The 20,391-nt window shown below is 44.1% G+C and overlaps 1 protein-coding gene across 1 annotated transcript in view; it reads right to left on the reverse strand.

The window, feature by feature from the left end:
* The window catches only part of C17H1orf21 (chromosome 17 C1orf21 homolog), a 222,601-nt gene that overhangs the window by 140,336 nt on the left and 61,874 nt on the right, over positions 1 to 20,391 (reverse strand). The window contains exon 2 of the mRNA XM_045982796.1: positions 3,665 to 3,882. Within this exon, the coding sequence (XP_045838752.1) occupies positions 3,665 to 3,758 (94 nt within the window). The 5' untranslated portion in view covers positions 3,759 to 3,882. The remainder of the gene's footprint in view (positions 1 to 3,664; positions 3,883 to 20,391) is intronic.

Consider the following 20,391-nt stretch of genomic DNA (forward strand, 5'->3'; position numbering starts at 1 on the left):
CCAGTCATGGGATTCTCATGCCTCTCTCAGTGGCTGAGGTAACTAGTCTCCAAAGATGGCTGCCAACAATTCCTTAGACTCAACAGATGGAGACCTCTAGAGCTCTTGACTCTGGGATGGTCTTGAAACTTGCTTTAGACAATAGAATGATGCAAAAGCGACGTTCTTGGACTTACAAGGCTAGGTATTCATCGGCCTGACAGCCTCTACTTCCTCTACCAGCCACCTTGTGAGAAGTTTGACTTTCTAGCTGGAGAGACTTGAAGCCATCTTAGTTAGCTGAGCCCCACTGAGTGCCCAGCTAAGTGTCGCCACCTGGTTGAGCAGAGGCAAAAACAGCAGAGGAACCCCAGGCACCCACAGAATTATGATAAATAATAAACAAGTGCTTGTTTCAAGCTACTAAGTGTGGAGTTCTTCGTTATGAGGTAACATGTTACAAAACGATGGGTGACAAAGATATCAAGTGAGTAAAAGTGAGCCAGATCTGCTAGTCACCTGAGACCATCTGTGATCATATTGGGATTCTGTACACTTGCTCTGCTTGCAAACTAAAATTTAAGTGGGGAAACACAGAGAGGACCTTATCGTGTCATATACACACTCTAGCATTTAGTAACACTAGGATAAAGGCACTGATGTTCAGTCTGCCCTCTGATTTTAAACTCAGAGCCCGGTGGGACTATCAAAACCATCTCCCTTGCCCAGTTCAAGAAGCTCCCTCCCTCCTTGTTCTGCTATCTCTAACACCATGCCACAAACCCAACAATGTTTATGTCAGAAAGAATAACAAGATGATGGATGCTGAAGTGAATAAAACGTCCGTCTAAGTACTGGGAGGCTGAAAAAATGCTCAGACTGCATGAACTGAACGGAGCCACACAGATAGCAATGACTGGGGAGGCCAGGGGTGCACTGAATTGTCAGCTCTGATTCTTGACCCTCCTCCGCATCCACACCCTCGTCACAAATGCACTGCATTCAGATGGGTTTCTCTGACTCTTGTCTTTGAGCGCACTTGTGTGACTTGAGTTGACCAGTAAAATGTGGGTGCATGTGACACTGGGCCAGCTGTAAGCCCAAAGTCAAGAGGCATCTTGTGTACTGCTTGCACTTGTACCCTTCTGCAAAACAGCATGCCCCCCCGCCCCCTCCCGCAGCTCACTGGTCCCAGGAGGAAGATGAGAGAGACATGGAGCAGAGCCACTCCAGCTGACTCACCAACTCGTGATCAAGAAAGACATGCTCATTGTTGAATGCCGCTGAGATCTTAAGGTTGTCTGATACCCAGCAATAGGTGACTAATGGAAAAGTCCTTTATTAGACGCCAACATTTGTCAAATACACATCATACTTTAGAATACCAGAAAGTCTCCTCGCCTATTAAAGCTGAAACTGAATTACCAATTGGACAGTCAGGTGGCCTCACTGCGAGGCAGAATATAAGGGCAATATACTAACTATCACTGGGTTTTGCTCTTACAGTCTATCTTTCTAAAGACTGTAATTTGGTATTCAAAGTTCTCTATAATTTAACCCTAACTTAGTTTAGTTTTCTAGCCAATTCTCTCCCACTTAAATTTTATATTCTATTGCAACTGGATTATTTAGAATTCTCAACTAAGTCTCATATCACCTCTAGCTTTTCTTCACCGAGTTCCTTCCTGCACTCTTCATCTAACAAGTTTAGATTCTTCTGGTCCTTTAAGGCCAGGTTTAGAGGTCACCTCTAGAAATCTACTCTGATCCCACCTTTTAAGGCAGTCTCTCCATTCCCTTGATTCTTATCACGACGATGTATGTCTGTTCCTCTCCTGGTACGTGGCTTATTTTGCCTCGTAACATTTCCTCATCCTCTTAGGAAGTCCTAGAAAGGGAGGTTTACGTATCATTTACCTCTGCACCCCCCCCCCCATGGCATTTAGCAAAAGGTCTCAGCCTATCCAGTACAGGCCAATCAATACTCTTTTGCACTGAAGAATGAGTGACCGATGGGAGCCAGCAGGGTGCCAGGCATCGACACTGAGAGAAGCAACATGGACCCTGGAGTCAGAGCGACCTGAGTCTGTGGTTTCGGAAACAAGTAGCTGGGCAACTTGGGACCAGTTAGTCTCTCTGTGCTTCAGCTTCCAAATATGTAAAACTGGGATGACACATCTTTCACAGGATTGTTGTGAAAAATCCACCATGAAAATGAGTGTATAAATGCTTCGGCATGTCTGACATATGGTGGTAGCTCCATTAATGGTAGCTCTTGTTACAAAAATGATTATGACACAGAATATCACGTAAAAGCTAATTTGAACAAATGCCTGATACTAGATTATGTTCTCTTAACAGTTAAGTGTTTGAGGGTGACGGAATGATGCTCGTTCCAATTAACTGTTTTCCCAGGAACTGGTCTCAGTGATCTGAAGTCAAGTTTTAGTTAGATGCTCCCACGCTACTCTTCCCCACTGTTCTGAATTTTCTAGGCAGTCGCCACCAGAAGCAAATTTGTTCCAGGAAACACATACATTCCTTGAAACAACACAACACAGAGTCCTCCTCCCATATACACTAGCCTACTTTTAGCAGAGCAGCAACCTTCTCACGGGACCCCAATTCTTCACCAGGGACCGGCACAACCATCATGAGGGACCAAAATGCCGTAGAGTGACTTGCCAGTGGCTGAACACAGGAGTGCCATGCACGGGTCCAGTCATGGGTTATGACGGTCAAAGTAATTCAGCCAGACTCCTACGTCTGCCTTCCTAACTGGAATTTTGTACTAACCCACAGCCATGTGGCACCAGAACAATCGCGGATCTTCTAAGGAACAACTCACTGCCAGGCACACTGAGAAGCCTGGAAGTGGCCAGGCCATTGACGTTCAGGAGTGAACGGGGCTTGGTGTGCTCTCCAGGGTGGGCTTAGCAGTTCCTGGACCGAGGGGACCACTGTTATCTCCACCCACTGACTGTGGCCTCAGGGAAGACAGACCCGGTGTCGCCAGGTTTCCTGAAGAAATTTGGGGGTTTTACGTGAAACATCCTGAGTTTTATACGCTGCCTTGCTTCTTCTTTCATAATTCTCTGGGAGCCAAAGAAAATATATATGCAACGCAGACGTGGCCATGGGTTGGCAGGTTGTGACCTCTGTACGAGATAGTCTAAAGTCACTTTGAATCGTCACAGAAAAGCTAAAAGACAACTATTAAATTCATTGTATTTGTATTTTTTAATCTGAAAAAATGCACACGAGAAGTCCCCTAGAGTAACTAGGAGCCCTAAGAAACACCTCACTCTCTCGTTTACAAATCCTCACTCAACTGCACTTTTGGATGACTGTGTTTTCGGTCTTACAGCGCTCCTCTACTAGGACCCCCTAATGGGGGACAGTGGCTGCTGTCCTATGTACCCATCCTATGGGTCCTATGTACCCATTACTTAAAGCTTGACTTCAATGTTAGTTTCCGTATAAAACCTCCATAATGCTCCTCAGAATCCTCTATGTATAAATTACTACAGAAACCGCCCCACGTAAAAGATGTGCCCTGATTTCTAGCCATATCTCATCAGCCCTTTACCAGCACCACCCCCCACCCCAAACACTACAAGTATTTGCTCTGGAAAAAGTGAAGGCCCGGGTCAGCAGGTCAAGGGTCAAGTTCAACGTCACTCACCGCCAAACACATCTCCGTTCTGGTAGTTCTTCCCTTTCTGGGCTTCCTCTTCATTTTGAACAGTGGCAACATGCTTGGCAGAGGCACAGCCCATAGTCTCATTCGGTCAGCTTCAGCCGGGCTGAACTGCAAATCATCTCTACAGACACGGGGACATTTTTTTTCTTTAAACACAAAGAAAATCCACCTTCCTGCTGAGTCGGTCAGGATGTGCGCACCTGCAAGAGCAGAAAGCTGGATCAGAACGAGGGTAGCAAAAGCCTGTGTCTCAGTGTCCCCTGCTGTGTGATCGGCAATGCACGAGGAGTCCTGCCTGACCCCGGCGCACGGGGAGGGGTAACTGGTGCTGAGGAGGAAAAGCAACACGGCCCCCTTTCATCTGAAAGTCACTCAGGAAGCAAGACCAGAAGGCATGCCCACTGCATAACATATGGCTGAACTCCTTGAGGAGATAACAAAAACATATGTATTTGTTTATTCAAAGAAATATTGGGGCACTACTCCTTATCACACATAAAGTGCATGTATGTTTGCTAATGTTCTGGAATCTCAAAAACCTCCAGAGTAAGGAAAAGTACATTCATGAGATCCACCCAGCTCAGGAAACCGGGAAGAATTCTCCATCGTCCCCCTCCTTCCTTGCAAGTTGGCTCTTCTCAGATCCCCAATTTCAGGCTGAAAGATGGGCTAATTTATATATTTCTAGTGGGTTCTGGAAGGAACTCCATATTTTATTTTACCTGAGGTGACAGTGTTTTGGAAGATGAAAGAAGGCGATGGGGGCAAGGATTCAAACTTACTTTTGTCTATTGTCCGTGTAGCTAGGTGAATGCTTTAAGGATTGAGAAGATGTGGGAAGATCGAGAAAAGAAAAGGCAATTGCCCACCTCTTACCGGAGGCTCTGTCCCTCTACTGGACCACTAATAAAGACTGAAAGAATTTATGGATAAACCGCAAAGGAGATAGTCCTCTAGTTTACATAAGTAAATATGCTTTCCCCATTCCACCCAAGGTCACTGCTCAGATTCTCAGGGTTTGCTCTGTATTATTTTATTCTTTCATTCTTTTCCAGCCATTCCAATCTTGTAGACAACTTCTGCCAGTCACACAGATGTCTGCTCGGATATCCACCCATTCCTTCCTCTCCAGCCATCCCACTGCGGCTCCGGCCCCCACCGCTTCACACCCAAGCAGATCGAAAGAAGCATCAGGCCACACGCCCGACACAATGAGCACCTGCGTCCCCTACAGCCCTCTCCCCTTTATGAACAACTATGGTTTTCTCAGCCTCAGGAACAGGGCTCTAGAAACTGAAACACAGCTGCAGGCCTCCTTCCTAGGGCACCGGTGTCCTAGGACACCAATGGACAGAGAAATCTAATCACTTAAGCCATAAAATCTCAGCTAAGGGAGTTTTTCAAATTCACCGAATACTGAAAGGTAATTCCAAATCAATCTCAAAAACAAACTTAGATACAAAGGTAATGATCTTCGATGAAGCCAAGCAAATGCGAACTGCAGAATCGACTCTGTGGGTATAACACTAGTCCTGTCTTTGTATAGTTTTTCATACTATCTTCTAGCATTGGTTCTATCAAATCATAAGTGGGAGGATAGGATTAGGGTTAGTTGATCAAGTTTTATAAAAAAGGAAGATTTTTTTTTTATTCCCTAGACAGTTGATGTTTGTAGTTTTTCTACATGATTGGGTAACCTCTTGTTAACACATTTTCATATTTATAAAGCTAGTTGGAGCGCGCGCACACACACACACTCCACATTTAGCAATAATGTCTTTAAAGCTAGAGTATTTTGATCTGATGGTCTATTCATACCAGTCTCTATAGCTCAGGGGCCTGACGGGGGCAATGAGTATGCGGGAGACATTTTTTAAAAATCTACACGATGTTGTGAAGGAGGGCCATGAGGTTTCACAGGAATGGGCAATGCAGAATTAAAAAAAAAAAAGAGAGAGAGAGAGAGAAGAAATTATGACTTGGTGAAGACATGAGCTAAAAGAGGAAGTAGTATTTTGTAGGGACTTAGCAGTCCGGTAAGGCTCAAAGGGCAGTAGCATCATCTAGACCTAAGGAAGTGCCTGAGTGAAGACACTAGAATGTGGAAGGGTGGGCGTGGCAGTGTGTGCGCCCCTGAGTCCGGACTCACCCTCGGGGGGTGGGATGAGGTCGGAGCGGGTCAGGGAAGGGGGCTGCGTGGCTGATGCTTTGTGAAGGGCCTTATCCAACTTCAAGATAAGGACGTCTCCCCGTCCTTAAGGGGACTGTGCAAAGTCCTGTGCAAAGCTGGGCACACCTGGAGAGATACTTAACTAGCAGTGCAGAAATCCATTCTGTCGACCTATCACAGATTTTGAAGAAACGTCACTGACATACGAGACAAGAAGAATGAGAGAGGGAATTCAGGTCCGAAGGTAGAAGAAGGGGGAAATTCCTCTCCAACCAAGAAGCTGCTGGGGCTCGCGGCCGCCACCGCCATGAACTCCGAGCCAACACTTTCCTGGGGGCTAACCTCCCTCAGTCTCACCTCCAGCATCGCCACCGGAGGGAACTGGTGTGGGCCCAGCACAAATTCCTCAGTTTTCGAAAAGGAATGTGGGCAAACAAGCTCACGAGTCCACAGGAGAACAAGCTGAAGCGAGAGAGGAAACCTTCCCGTTGCCACCTCTTCAAAACAAAGTAAGAACAGGAAGGAGAATGGGAAACCCTAACAGAATCCCTGAAGGACAGGGGTGACCCAAGGGGACCTGACGACTGTCCTCTCTGGGAGTCCCTCTCGCTTTCCTTGTCCTCATTCCAAATTTCCGTTTACCACCTTATAGGCTACCCGAGAAGTTCATGTAAGGATCTAAGATGTGAATTATTCTTTGCTACCCCCTGAAAAGCATTGTGTGGTGTTTCTTCTGTATCTTAAGAGTTGTGTTTGTATCAAAAAGTCTTACTTGAATTTTAAAAGGTGAAATCACATGAGAATCAGACAGCAGCAGGCTAACAAACATAAAACGTGTAAGAATACCTTTTGGAAGGACTTCTCTGCTATTCAGGCGCGGAGGTGAGGGGCATGTTAATAAGCAGATTAGACATGACTTACATCCAATTCAAGTGATGACTCAGGAAGCTTCCATTTAATTATATTTTTTAAAAGGCACGCATGGTCGGTATGAGTTCTCTCTGAATCCTAACTAGGTTGCGATTTTGTTTTCGAAACACACACCCTCTGTATTTTACAGCAGTAATTTAATGAGTGGCGTTTTCAAGTTTTACAACGTCATCAGAAATATATTTTAATATTTTGCCTTTGGGAGGGGGTGGGGGGTGCGCACTGCAGAGGGGAAAGGGAGACAGAGAATCTTAAGCAAGCTCCATTGCCCAGCGTAGAGCTGGACACTGGGCTCGATCTCACAGCCCCGTGATCATGACCTGGGCCGAAATCAAGAGTCGATGCTTCACCAAATGAGGTGCCCCAATATTTTGCCCATTTTGAAGGTTATAATTATGAAGTCATCTAAGAGGCAGGAGATTTCTAATTGATAAAGTTAACCATGGATCAGTAGGGAAAGCTCTTTACTATGTCACCTGGGTCCTGCGCATAAGCAATCATCCAATCATTCATTCATTTAATCAACAAATACCTACTAAAAACTACTAGGTGTCTGACAAGCATGGTTACACACAAGATTCAGTTTTGCTCCCTATCCCCACAGAACACGAACATTTGCAGAGCAGGGACCACAGTGGTGGTGCAGCCACTGCAGGTAAGTCCAGGAAAAGAGGTGAGTTCATCCCAGGGGCACCAGATTCAGCCTTGAGGGAGGCAATGTCAAGAAAGATCACGCTTGGGGCCTGAGCACAGCTGACGAATCATCATGAAAACACCCCTGCACGGCCCCTCTTTCATAGCCTGATGCAATGTCAGTTTCATTTCTCCTGAACATCCTCCCACTTTGACCTCGGCCCACCGAGACCTTAAACCGAGCAGACCCTCAGAAATGTCCCCCTAATGGCCACAGTAATCTGCCCTAAACGCTTCCCTCTGGTTTGCATTATCTCTCACAGAAACCCTAGCATTTTTTTTTAAGCTTCTGTTTTCTCATTGGCTTTGCTCAGCTTTTCTCTGCCAAGCTCTACACCCTCTATGCACGCCCCTTCCTGAAACCACAGCACTTAGAGAGGTGAGTCTGACAGTGCCCACGAACACGCCGAGACCACAGAGCTGGCCGGAGCTGAGTCTCACTTTCCCATATTGTTAAAAATAGCACGCTAGGGGCGCCTGGGTGGCTCAGTGGGTTAGGCCTCTGCCTTTGGCTCAGGTCATGATCTCAGGGTCCTGGGATCGAGCCCCACATCGGGCTCTCTGCTCAGCAGGGAGCCTGCTTCCTCCTCTCTCTGCCTGCCTCTCTGCCTACTTGTGACCTCTCTCTCTGTGTCAAGTAAATAAATAAAAAATCTTAAAAAAAAAAATAGCACGCTATTTCTAAAGTCAGATCACAAGTGTGAGAATTACGCTCAAGTATCTCTTTGATGTTTGATAGAATCTTCTAATCATACCAAGTCCCACTGAGGATAGTTTTAAAAACTAAATAAACTACATGACATCATCAGGCGCCTCTAAAAACAGGGGATCCAATTAATTGCCCATGGCTTTGTGCAGAAGTCTCCCCAAACAGTTGTATGGGTATGTTATCCTGTACCATGAAATCAGAAGTTGCAATGTCTATCCGCAATGCTATGAGCTAACTGACTTTAGACCATCCTTTTTTTTTTTAAAGATTTCGGTTTTTTTTTTTTTTTTTCATTTGCGAGAGAGAGAGAGCACGTGCATGCACACACACAAGCAGAGGGAGAGGGAGAAGCAGGCTCCCCGCTGAGCAGGGAGCCCGATGCGGGACTTGTTCCTGGGACTCCAGGATCATGACCTGAGCCGAAGGTAGTTGCTTAACCGACTGAGCCACCCAGGTGCCCCTAGGGCCATCTTCACAGAGCATTTTCCTGCTTTGATAAAATACATTAGAAAATTTGCAAATCCTATTCAAAAATTTTAAAAAGGACTAAAACATTTGTAACCACGCATGCTTGTTTATTATTCCTTACACTATGCCTCAAGGCTCTTTAGGTAATGCTTTAAGTATCACTAGGGGAATTACTGTTAGAGAACACTCCACATTGTAACACTAGAAAGTTCTTTCCTATGCACAACTAAGCCCATACCTTTCTATGAATACCTCTTACATACACGTGAAACATTTGTCTTTTTAAAAGAAAAGATTATGGATTATTATGGATTTTCCCTCTTTTTTCCCCTGTGCCAGTGATTTCTCTTTATTTCTATTTTATTGTTTTCAGCTTTTACTGAGGCACAACTGACAAAGCTGCCATACCCTGTGAGTTTGTAAGCTCCATAACGGTGATCTGATACACGCATACATTGTGAAAGGGATCCCACCGTCGGGTTAATTAACACATCTAGCAACTCTCCTACTTACCTTTTTCTCTTTCTCTCCTTCCTTCCTTTGGCAAGAACTCTTAAGTTCTACTCTCTTAGCAACTTGCAGTTATAAAATACATGCCAATCAACTACAATCACCATGTTACATGTTAGATTCTCAGACCGTATTCATCTTAGAACTAGAAGTTTGTATCCTTCTACCAACCTCTCCTTATTTCTCGCACCCCCCGACCCCAGTCCTTGGCAACCAGCATTATACTGTTTCTGAGTTTGACTTATTTTATTTTTAGATTACACAGATAAGTGATACCATGCAGTATTTGCCTTTCTCTTACTTCACTTAGCATAATGCTCTCTAGTTCATTGGTGTTGTTGCAAATGGCAGGATCTCTTTCTTTTTTTTAAGGCTGACATTCCAGTGTGAAAGAGAGAGAGAGAGAGAGTGTGTGTGTGTGTGTGTGTGTGTGACATTTTCTTGATCCATTCATCCAAGGGTGGACACTTGGGTTGTTTCCATACCTTGACTATTACGAAGAATGCTGCAGTGAACATGGGAGTGAAGACATCTCTTTGAGATAGTGATTTTGTTCCCCTTGAATATATATCCAGAAGTGGGATTGCTGATGACCTTTCTCTTTACCTAAATTTTTTTAAACTGGAAGCACAGTTTCATCAGAAAACCTATTCTTTCAAAATTGGGAAGGAAAGAAATATACAAATTCTGTTTGGAGAAAAATCAAAGAGATATCTGACCCTTTTTTAAAAGAGGAAAAACATGGGAAAACATTTCTATTGACATAATAGTATGGATAATTTCACTTTCCACCAATCAGTTTTGGTCTTTTTCATTTTGGATGAAAAAGTCAAAAATATTGTAGACAGTTTCCTTGTCAGGAAAGACACTTACCAAAAAAAAAAAAAAAGAGAGAGAATTCAAAGTGATAAGCTCCATAAAGAAATCCAAGGCCAGAAAGAACATGCATGTACCACATGCAGCTTAGAGGACTGGAGAGAAATCAAATTCTGATTGAAATGGGTATACAGAGAGCTATGAAGTCAGCAGTTAAGAAAAGGATACAGCCACATTATTAATAGATCAGGAGCAAAATGCCCCCTTTTTTCCTCTGATTAAAAAGGGAAATCAAGACAAGGCAACATCTAAAAACTCCTTTCTTTTATTAAAGAAGAGCCAACATCTAAGCTTCAAAAAGAAAAAATATATATATAAATAACTAATCAGTCTGTTTGCCCATCTGCTCTGCTTTGCTATAATGAGTGTTAATACAGCAACCCACGGAGGGGCGGGGGGGGGGGGGGAGGTGCGCAGGGAGGAGAAGAAAGACAGCCTAAAAGTGATTTCTAATCTTGAAGCTTTGGTATCCTTGGGCTTCTGTTAACACTATCTCACATTTCATGGTGAATGTTGAAAGTAATACACAGAGATGTCACATTTGACATGAGGGTAATCTGCGAAAGTCAAGTCTTCTTATCAGTAATTGCTGGCATCACAGAAGATAATTCATTCCTTACCTCACACTCATTTGGTGGCATGACAATCAACAATGTGCTATTAACCCCAAGAAAAAGGAATTTTGGTGTCCGCTTTCTTTACTGGAAAACTCTCACTTCCACAAATAATAATTGCACACAGGTGTCTCTCAGAAACGTTAACAATCACAAGTCCTCGGCAAGATGATTTACTTCTGCAGGATTTTGGCAATGAGGTGTGGGGACAAGGAGGCATGGCGGCAAGGACACCACATGGGATGGAGAATCCCAGCTCTGGTCTTGGGCATCACACACATGCCTGCCTCCGTACCAAGGCTGGGCTGCACCTCTTCGAGCCTCTCTCCTTGGTTCTATTATCTACCTCAATGTATGTCCAAGGGATGCTGAGCATGAAACTGCCATTTACAGAAAGACCATTTGTTTTGTTTTCATCTAGACTCAGTTTACTTACAAACTCTGCTTTTAAAACTTACCCAGTTAGGCTATCCTTGCAGGTCTAAACCCCTCAACATTCTGGGAAGCCCTATGAAGTCTGTGGATTATTCCCAATGATGTTTGGGCCTGAGGGTGCTGATTTCAATTGTTTATAAAGTGGAAAGATGAACAAAGCTTAGCTCTCCTATTTCCTCTTCTCTATCCTGTCTTTAATGAATAAAAATAAATTTTAAAGATGTTTCTTGTAGGGAACAGTTTTAAAAAGCCTGTAGAATAACTGTTCTTTAGCTAGGGATTTAAGAGTTTGGTGCCTTTATCCTATACCTGAAAACTCCATTCTCGTGTCACCTGCATGTGCTCTCACAGTTCGTGCATGGCTGACACTATTTCTGGGAAGGCAAGAGAGGAAAACAGCAGATCCTGATCAGAGTCACCGACCCAAACCATGGTAAACCTATGCAGAATTACGTTATTTCTGGACTTGCTCCCCTGTGATCAAGGCCAGTGGAGGACATTCCAGGACTTGGGAGTTCTGGTTTTTCCTTCCGTTTCCAAGATTCAGAATACTAAGGGTACATGCAGGAAGTTGTCAGCCGGCGTCCCTGGGGGATCTTCTGCACCAGGCTACCCGGGAGTGGGATCACGACAGCTGTGCTGCTGGTTCGCCACGTCACTTGAACCAAATCTGTGTGATTTCCTTGTCAGTATCCTAAGACTAACAACAGCAGCTCCCTCTCTTTTTTTCGATCGTTCTGGAAATCTAGGTAGATAATGAAATGCTTGGAAGAGCACTTAAAAATGCAAGGTAATATTCTTCTATGTATGCTTTGCTATGCCAGGTGCAGGACATTAGTTTTCAGGAGCCCTGGGTGGAATCAGTTTCCCAGAGGGTTCCCAGAAGCAGCCCCAGAGAAGTGAGAGAAAACAGATGGCGAGGGAAAGATTAAAAAAAGAAGAAGAAGAAAGCGAAAGTAGAATAAGTACAAATTACTAAAGAAGTACAATTTGGTTTTATTCTAAATCGGTAAGTCATGCTCCTTCTTGAATGGTCAGTGAAGAACATCCTAGGCGATGTGCATGTTGAAATACATTATGAAGAACAGAGAGGATTCCTGCCCTTGGAGGGCAAACATTCAGAGAGGGCTAATGACCAGAAACGTAATGAAATAAAATAAAATTCCAATACCTAATGCACATTGCAGGAGAAGAAAGGATCAGAGATGTTCTTGAAATTCATAGGAAGTTTCAATCTAATTAAACTAGTGCCGTCTCAGCTTTATTTTATGCAACAGGGGATGTAGGAACGTCGGTATAATGCACTACTCTTAGCAGACCCTTGGTAAGCATTTACTGATGAGGACGGCAGTGGAACAGATGTCATGCCAGTTTTGAGCCGTTGATCCTTTTTAACACCATAAACCACAACAGAACCGCAGCCGGATTAATCCCCGGGAAATCTGAACATTATTCTCATGGTGCCGAGGGGGCAAGAGGTGAGCGCCGCTGATCCCGGTCTGGTGCGCGCACTGGGAAAGCACGGATCGCGTTTTTATCCCTGAATTAGGAAGCGTCAGCTTTCACACAAGCCAAGCATGTTCCTCATTTTTTATTCGATGCCATCTCAAACTTAATGCTGATGCGGCACAGCTCAGCCTTAAGCTGGTCACTGGGGTAGGTAAAAGGACATAGGACAGAGAAACGAAAAAGATGGGAATTATCTAAACTAACCATTAGCAGCAAATGTGAGAATTATTTAACAACAAAGGAGCCTGCTTATATTTTCTTAGAGCAGTTTAGCACTAATACTTAAGTATGGATATATTTAATATCTTCAGAATTATAAATACTTTTGACAAAGTAATGTAGTAACACTCTGAAAAGTGTTGAATACTAGAAGTTGAAAGACAGTGTTTCCCTCAAAAATCTAAACAAACATCCCTCTTCTCTCCCAAAATAGCCTCTTTCCTCCTTTCCCCCCCTCCCTGCTAAAATAAATGAAATCATCCCTGAGAAACTGGTGCCAGCTCTGGCCTAAGAGCTCTCTCTCCCTGGGCTCAGACTCAGGCCACAGTATCCCAGGTCTGAGAAGTCAGCAATGAGCCAGGGGTTGAGGAAACCCACCTCTCCCAACTGGGCAGAGAGCTGCAGATTGAAATGAGCATCGCCAAGGGAAAGCCTTGGCTACCTGAAATTCGGCCTTCTAGAACCTTCCAGTTCTATCCTGAGCAGCTCAAGATTTGGAAGTGCCCTGAAAGCTTAGAGAGAGCACACAGATAAAATCTCTTTATGGGGCGCCTGGGTGGCTCAGTTGGTTAAGCAACTGCCTTCAGCTCAGGTCATGGTCCCAGAGTCCTGGGATCGAGTTCCACATCGGGCTCCCAGCTCCATGGGGAGTCGGCTTCTCCCTCTGACCTCCCCTCTCGTGCTCTCTCTCACTCTGTCTCTCTCTCTCTCTCAAAATAAATAAATAAAAATCTTTAAAACGTCTTTATTGGTAAAGGACTTAGTGTTTCTCTCTCTCTCTTTTCTTCATGCACAAATATACCCACCACAAAAGTTGTTGAGATGCAAAGACAATACCCAATATTCTGTAATTTTGTGAGGGAAAGGAGTTGTGTGGCTTTAGGCAAGTTATCTACTTCACAGTGCCTTGGGTGCTCATTTATAAGACGGGGTAAACGTGCATGTATTAGGACCGCACCTGACAATTAGTAAACAATTGATAATGTGATTCTTACTGTCGTGATCATTACTGCCATCACTATTATTTAATGGGATGGTGATGAACTTGAAAAAAAAAGGAAGAGAAGCAAAAAAAGACTAGAAAGGAGAAATGGGAAGAGATAAGGGGTTAACAGACAACCGGGGAGTTCTTAGGAACTGCACCAAAGATAAAGCAGGCAGACCGAGGGGACACAGACAGAACCGAGAGAACTGTCATGGCGGGAGAGGCTTGTGGTGTGGGAGCAGCGCCTGCAAAGGGAGCCCAGAGCAGTGCCCGTGTCTCTGCCAGGCTGGAGGTGGGGAGGGAGGTCAGCTTCCGTGTGGGACATCCCGGGGCTCTGAAGGCCAAGGCTGCTGTGTGCAGACAAACTGAAGGTCAGTGAGCTCTCCCAAGCTTGGCCTCAGCCTTGGTGATGGGCACCTCTCATCTTGCTGCTGTTAAGTGTTTATGTGTCTATCTCCTTTACCAGGCCGATTCCCAAGGTCACCTTGGAATCATTCCTCTCTATAGTCCCTCTGATACAGATCCAGCACACAGAAGGTCTGCAATAGATGTTGAACTAATGAATTCTCTTAGAAATCTCTTTTCACAAAGAGATGTCCAAGGCTTTTAAGGAAGGGAGTTCTCCTAAGCCCCAGCCCTAGGTCATCTGCATGGATGGGGGCTTTTCAGTACATCATAAGAACTACAGTTAAAGAAACTCATATGAGCCATCATGGACAATTTGAAACTATGTTCAGTATATACTTCCTTAAAAAGACAGGAAGGGAGTAATATATATTATACTAGTATGATGGAAGTTTGAAAGCTTTTGGCACTTATATGGTTGGCCCTGATCTGCCTTGGAAAACTATGTTATTTATTTATTTCAACAATCATTTCTGGGGAATTTGTTTAGTTCTCAACATTCCACTAGGAGCTAGAGATTCCAAAATGGATAAGTCAGTCAGACCTTGACGTGTGTTTTCTGGAGTTAGAGTCTGGAGATGTTTAGCAGCGTTTCGAAAACTCATCTGTCGGGAAAATCAAAGTATTTTTGTTTTTGCTGAAATTTAAATCTTTGATTAAATCCACGACAAAGAACTATTTAAGAACTGATATCCTTATATGGCTAAAAAATTAAAGTTATAAATATCATTTTCAGGTGGCATAAATCCATGCCCCTTTAACCTACCAAGTTTTGTTGTTTTGTTTTTAAAAAGGGCACATTGGTTCTCATACTGCTCTCAAGCAACACACAAGACTTTGGGGAACTTCGATTTTGCAGAGCTTGGCCAAAAACACATTCTGTGCAATTATCTCCTTTAAAGAAAACAAAAAGTAAGAAGCTGAAAGACTAGACCCAGAGGGCACAGCAAAGTCAGCTGAGTAATGACCACTTCTCCCTCATGTCCCAGCAGAGGCCCTTTCCTGCCCCTCCTGAGTTCACTCAGGACTCTACGCTAAATGTACCTACCACATGTAGCAGGCTTTCAGTCGTGAAATGAAAAAGGGAGGGCAGGAAGCTCTTCCCTGGCTTTGATGCCCATCTGCAGCCACTAAATAGCCATAAAAGAACAGGCAGGGTGATAGGCTGCGAGCTATTACGACCTCGTAAATGTTACCAAAATTTGCAGTCTACTCTGTAATAATTATTTTAAATCAGCCCAATGTTCCCCCTTTGAAGTAGCCTAATTAGTGAACATGGTGTTCTTCCCTACTTGTCCAGCAAACTGTACTTAAGCAAGAGACCAGAGTGACATATACTTGGCTGGAGAGGAAAATGAGAGTACGAGCAACAGGAATGGGGTCCGCCCACAGAGGACCGCAGCTGAACATCAAGACATACCAGCCAGTACTCCTTGACATTAACACTCTCCAACAGATCCATGTTCCCTTCTAGCTGGACGCATGGAAGTTTCAAGTCTTCATGCGGACAGAGAACTGGGATTTGTAGATCACTTTTTGGGCTCAGTCTCTAAACCTCTCCCTTACCCATCAGGCTTTTCTAGGCCCTATCGTTTGTTTGGTTTTTGCTCTTTTGAGACATTGCAAAGGCAATGTCCAGTGGACATCAGGGTGGTACTAGCAGTTTTCAAAGCATCAGAACATGATTAAAATTTTTAGTAAAAAACCGTACTTCTCGTAAATTAGTAATTATCCCATTAATTTTCTATAATAAAGAGAAATTAATCTTCTTAATGGACTGATTTCTGATAGGTCCTTGCTTTGTTTCAAAATCCTCCAGAACTCATTAACGCCTTGGGAATAAGGCCCAAAATACCTAGACTTCCAAGCTAGACATACTCTCAGGGACCACTGAGGCCAAGGTCCCTAGATTTACAAATGAGAAAACTGAAGGGCGAGGTTCCCCCAATGGGACCAGATTTGTTGACCCACTGTCAGTCGTCTCTTTCTACTGCTCCAAGGTTATGGGCATCCTCTTCATCACACCAGGTGGGTCTCATAGACCTCCCTCCCCCCGCCCCCGCCTCAATATTCTGCTCATATACCCACCTATCTGTATCTGTTTCGGCCTTAACTTTTCTAAGAAGATTTCACACTGTTCCATGACTTCCTTCCATTTTCTCTTTCCTAAATCTTACTCCTAGAGTAAATTATTTGGTGTTTTTTAGACGTCTCTCTCTCTCTCTGAAAAGACACTAAGTGCTCTGTGGGCAGAAACCACCTCCTGTATTGTCTCCCCCACCATTGTGGGGGGGGGGGGGAATGCACCGCTAGGCGGACAGTACGAACAAAATAAACCTTCAAAATGACGAGCAGCGAGCTATCTGTGTCTTCCCACCTCTGCACCTGTTATCCTCTGGGCTAGGAAGCTCTTCTTCCTCACCTTTGCCTGACCAACTCCTGGTCTTCGTGAGCTGTCCCTTCCAAAAGGTCCCAGTGCATGTGATAAATCCCCTTCCTGGCACCCATCACAGTGCAGGCCAGTCTCCATTCCTCCCTGCCTAAGGCTTCCACAGGGTACTCCTCTTGAGACACAGACTATGCTTCTCGCTCCCTAGTGTATCCCCAGCTTCGCTCAGTGCTTAGTTCAAAACACGTGCACAGCAAATAAATAATAAAAGAATATATCCAGAAGGAAGTTTAAACTCCTCTTCATGGGAATCAAGGGTTTCTATAGGTACCTTGCTTTAGCCAGTCAAGTCTCCAGCTACTATGTCTAACCCTAGCTGCCTCTGGTCATCATCTCACCTCAGATAGGAAGCCCTCCTCATTAATCTCTGCCTGGAATTTGAATTCTACCTATCTTTAAGGTATAGAAGAAGTCTTGTAACCTCTAAGAAACCTTGCCCCCGGCCACAGGTCTTCCCGTTCTGCAGGCTCATCAGCAGGCATGTAATGTACATGACCATTCATCACCTACCCACGTTGGGACATGTCCACAGTCAGCATTCCATCTCAGACCAGCTTGGACTATGGGAACTCCCCCTGCCCCCGAGAGGCAGCATTGAACTCTCTCACTCAGGAAAGAATCACATCCACGGCTTTGGGACATCTCCTGTGCCGTTGTTTTATACTGTTTAACTTTCATGCATTTTTATCTTGGCCATCCTAATTTATTTTTAACCTTTTCAATGCTTTCGATGTCTGATCCTGTGCAAGTCTTGGCACAAAGCAGAAGGTTAACAAATATTTGTTACCTGACATGTTGGCTAGAAAACAAAAGTGTGCAGGATGAGAGAACTATAGAAGTTCTAAAAAAAATAACTTTTGCCCAAAGTGCCGTTGAACACTTCTGATTATTAGAGGCTGTTTTAAAAGGTCAAATGTTGGTAGTATAATTATGCCATAATTTGGTAAAATTACTCTCTGAATAAAGGTTATTTTTAAATAGAAACTTGTCTATATGATAAAAAATTACAAATAGAAAAGGAAATTTAAGGGGGAAAAAAAAGGAAAAGAAAGAACAACGTATACCCAAGATTGCCACTCCCACTTCTACCCCTCAATCAGGAGGGTTGGCTGCGGCATCCACAACTGAAGCAGTAGACTTTTATTACAGAGTCTAGGTCATGACTGAGTTCACATAATGGCTCCATAAAGGCTAGCCCAGCAGTTCTGTGAACATGAGCAAAATAATTCTCCCAATGTGGCAAGGGTAGGAGAGGGGAATCAATCTTGTTCCTAATTTGCCATAAACATTTCCTTATAATTATTGTTTGATGTACTATGTCTAACTATTTAGTTTTATTTATTTTGCATCTCACCATACTCTCCCCCAAAATACGTGCAGCAGCTGCTTTCAACCATAAATAATCATTTTTAGAACATAAACGCTATGTTCAGGGTTCAGTAATTCAGGGTTCAGTAACTTAGCAACCGAATGTCAAGATCCCCTAATCTATAACCTCAAGTGCCCAACATCCACATACCCCCAAGACATGGGCCTGCAAACTGCTGTTCAAATCAGGTTTGGCTAATCACAAGTCAATATTGACCAGCACAGGAAATAAAACAAAACACCTTTTGCTGGGCTCCAAAAGCCCAGGGTTGGGGAATAGAAATAGTAAATGTATATCTCATTAGAGACTAGTGGCCACAAAGCTGCTGACTGGGATTTGGCCCTGGGAAAATCCAAACTGGCCAGCAGCTATAACCTTCTACAAGCAACACCTGACGTGTTTTATATATCAAAACACATTCTTAGTGGAAATGAACAAATGTACCCATTACCAGGAACATGCAGTCAGAGGAAGACAACAAGAGAGAGGAAGGCCTCTTGGATGTCTTGCTTTAATGAATTAAGAGAGTTGAATCCTCTTCTCCAAGATGTATCACAGGAAATAAAATGAAGACGCATCCCCTCCTCCCTCTTATTTAATAGTTTGGTTTTGTCATCAAATCCATCTCGTTAATGGACCAGGCTTCTAGGGGCATCTGCAGCAAAGGGGCCCTCATTTCTTAAAAAAATATACATACTTAAAAAAAAAAAATATATATATATATATATATATATACATACTTGACTGGTTTTTCTTCCCTACCCTGTAGTGAAGGTCATGATATAGGAAAGCGGTGTAACAATGTGTTTTTTAAAATCAACCATCCCAGCAGTGGCAAAAATAAATGACATGTGGAGGCTGTTTATTTGTATGTCAAAGAGAAAGCAAAATTCTCTACAGGGTGACATAATCATTTGTTTTCCCCAATGAAGCAAACAAATCAAACAGAAATAAAACAGGAGCCACCCTTCATCATTCATGGTAGAATGAGTTCTTGCTAGATTAACCATTCTCCTTCCTTGTTATAGTCACTCCCAAAACAAAACCAGATAGATGTACAATGACATCAGCAAAACAGCCAAAGAGCATCAATCTATAAGACAGGAAATGCAGCAGCCAGACTTGCATTCTTTTTAAACATTAGCTGACTCCTGGCTGATGGCTCTAGCTCTGTTGTGCAGGGAACAGGCTCGCCGATAGGACACGATGATCAGGACGATTTATCAGCAGCAGTCCTTAGGACAGAGACCCAGACTGGCTACTCCAGATCAGGTGGCTGCCTAGGTCGTAAGCTTAAGATGGAAAAAGCTGAGACTCACCGCTCCAATGAGAAGTACCCAAGGGTACTTCTCTCCCCTCTGACTCAACCAGCCATTACAGGAAGCTGGATACCAACAACATTCTGGCAAGAAGATCCAAGACAGAGTGTATATGGCACTGGGGGGTCCTGGTCACTGGCATTAGGACAGTCCATTGAATGGACAAGACCACCAAACTGCATCTGAGGAACAAGCCTGTTCAAGCCCTGGCTAGTTGGGGACTCTGAGGTCCTAAGCAAAAGGTCCGGCCAATAGAATGGGTGACATGAGTACTCCTGGGTCACAGGAGTGGGGTGAGGTGCTCGTCCTGAAAAACGCCGCCTGAGGCAGTGATGTTCAGAGGAGGGCAGGCACGCAAGCAGCAGCATTTTCTGTGAAGAAATGCAGACAGGGAATCCCAGGCAAACGGAGACACGAGGGACAAAAGGAAGGACACCGGTCCTCAATGCCCGCGACGGAGGGCTATGGAATCCAGGCCCCCTGCTGGCATCCCAGATGCAACAAAACTGATTTTACACACCCCTTTACCATTTGCACAGCCTTGCACCCAAATGTTGATCTGCCAGGGTCTTCACTAGCGTCTTCGAAGGCATCGCTAATGCAGCTCTAGATGCCCATAAAGCTGAACCAGACCTAGGGTGCCCCCTGTGTGTGGGGAAGGAAGGAAGCGCTACTGCTAGGAAAGGGGGTGGTCACCCCATTTGATTTCCCTTACCTGAGAGTAACAGAGGTTATAGTGAACAACAAAATCAATAAGAGTATCAGAGCTTATCCGAGGGTATTTGTAACATCTCTGACCTTAGTACCTCTTGCTGCACACACACAGCTCAGTTTCTACCCAATGTCTACCGAAGCTGCATTTTATTTGCGATGTAAACATCTGCAAAGGGATCCTTTTTCTCCTGGTAGCGATTGTTTGAACAAACAGAATGATGGCTGGGATCTGGGGACTCACGGAGTGATTTCCTCCCACTGCCTGCTAATCCCCCCACTTCTGATCTATTTCTATCCCTACCTACCGACATGATTTTGAATTAAATTTGTGCCTT

The sequence above is a fragment of the Meles meles genome, chromosome 17 (assembly GCF_922984935.1).
Source record: "Meles meles chromosome 17, mMelMel3.1 paternal haplotype, whole genome shotgun sequence".
Lineage (NCBI taxonomy): Eukaryota > Metazoa > Chordata > Mammalia > Carnivora > Mustelidae > Meles > Meles meles.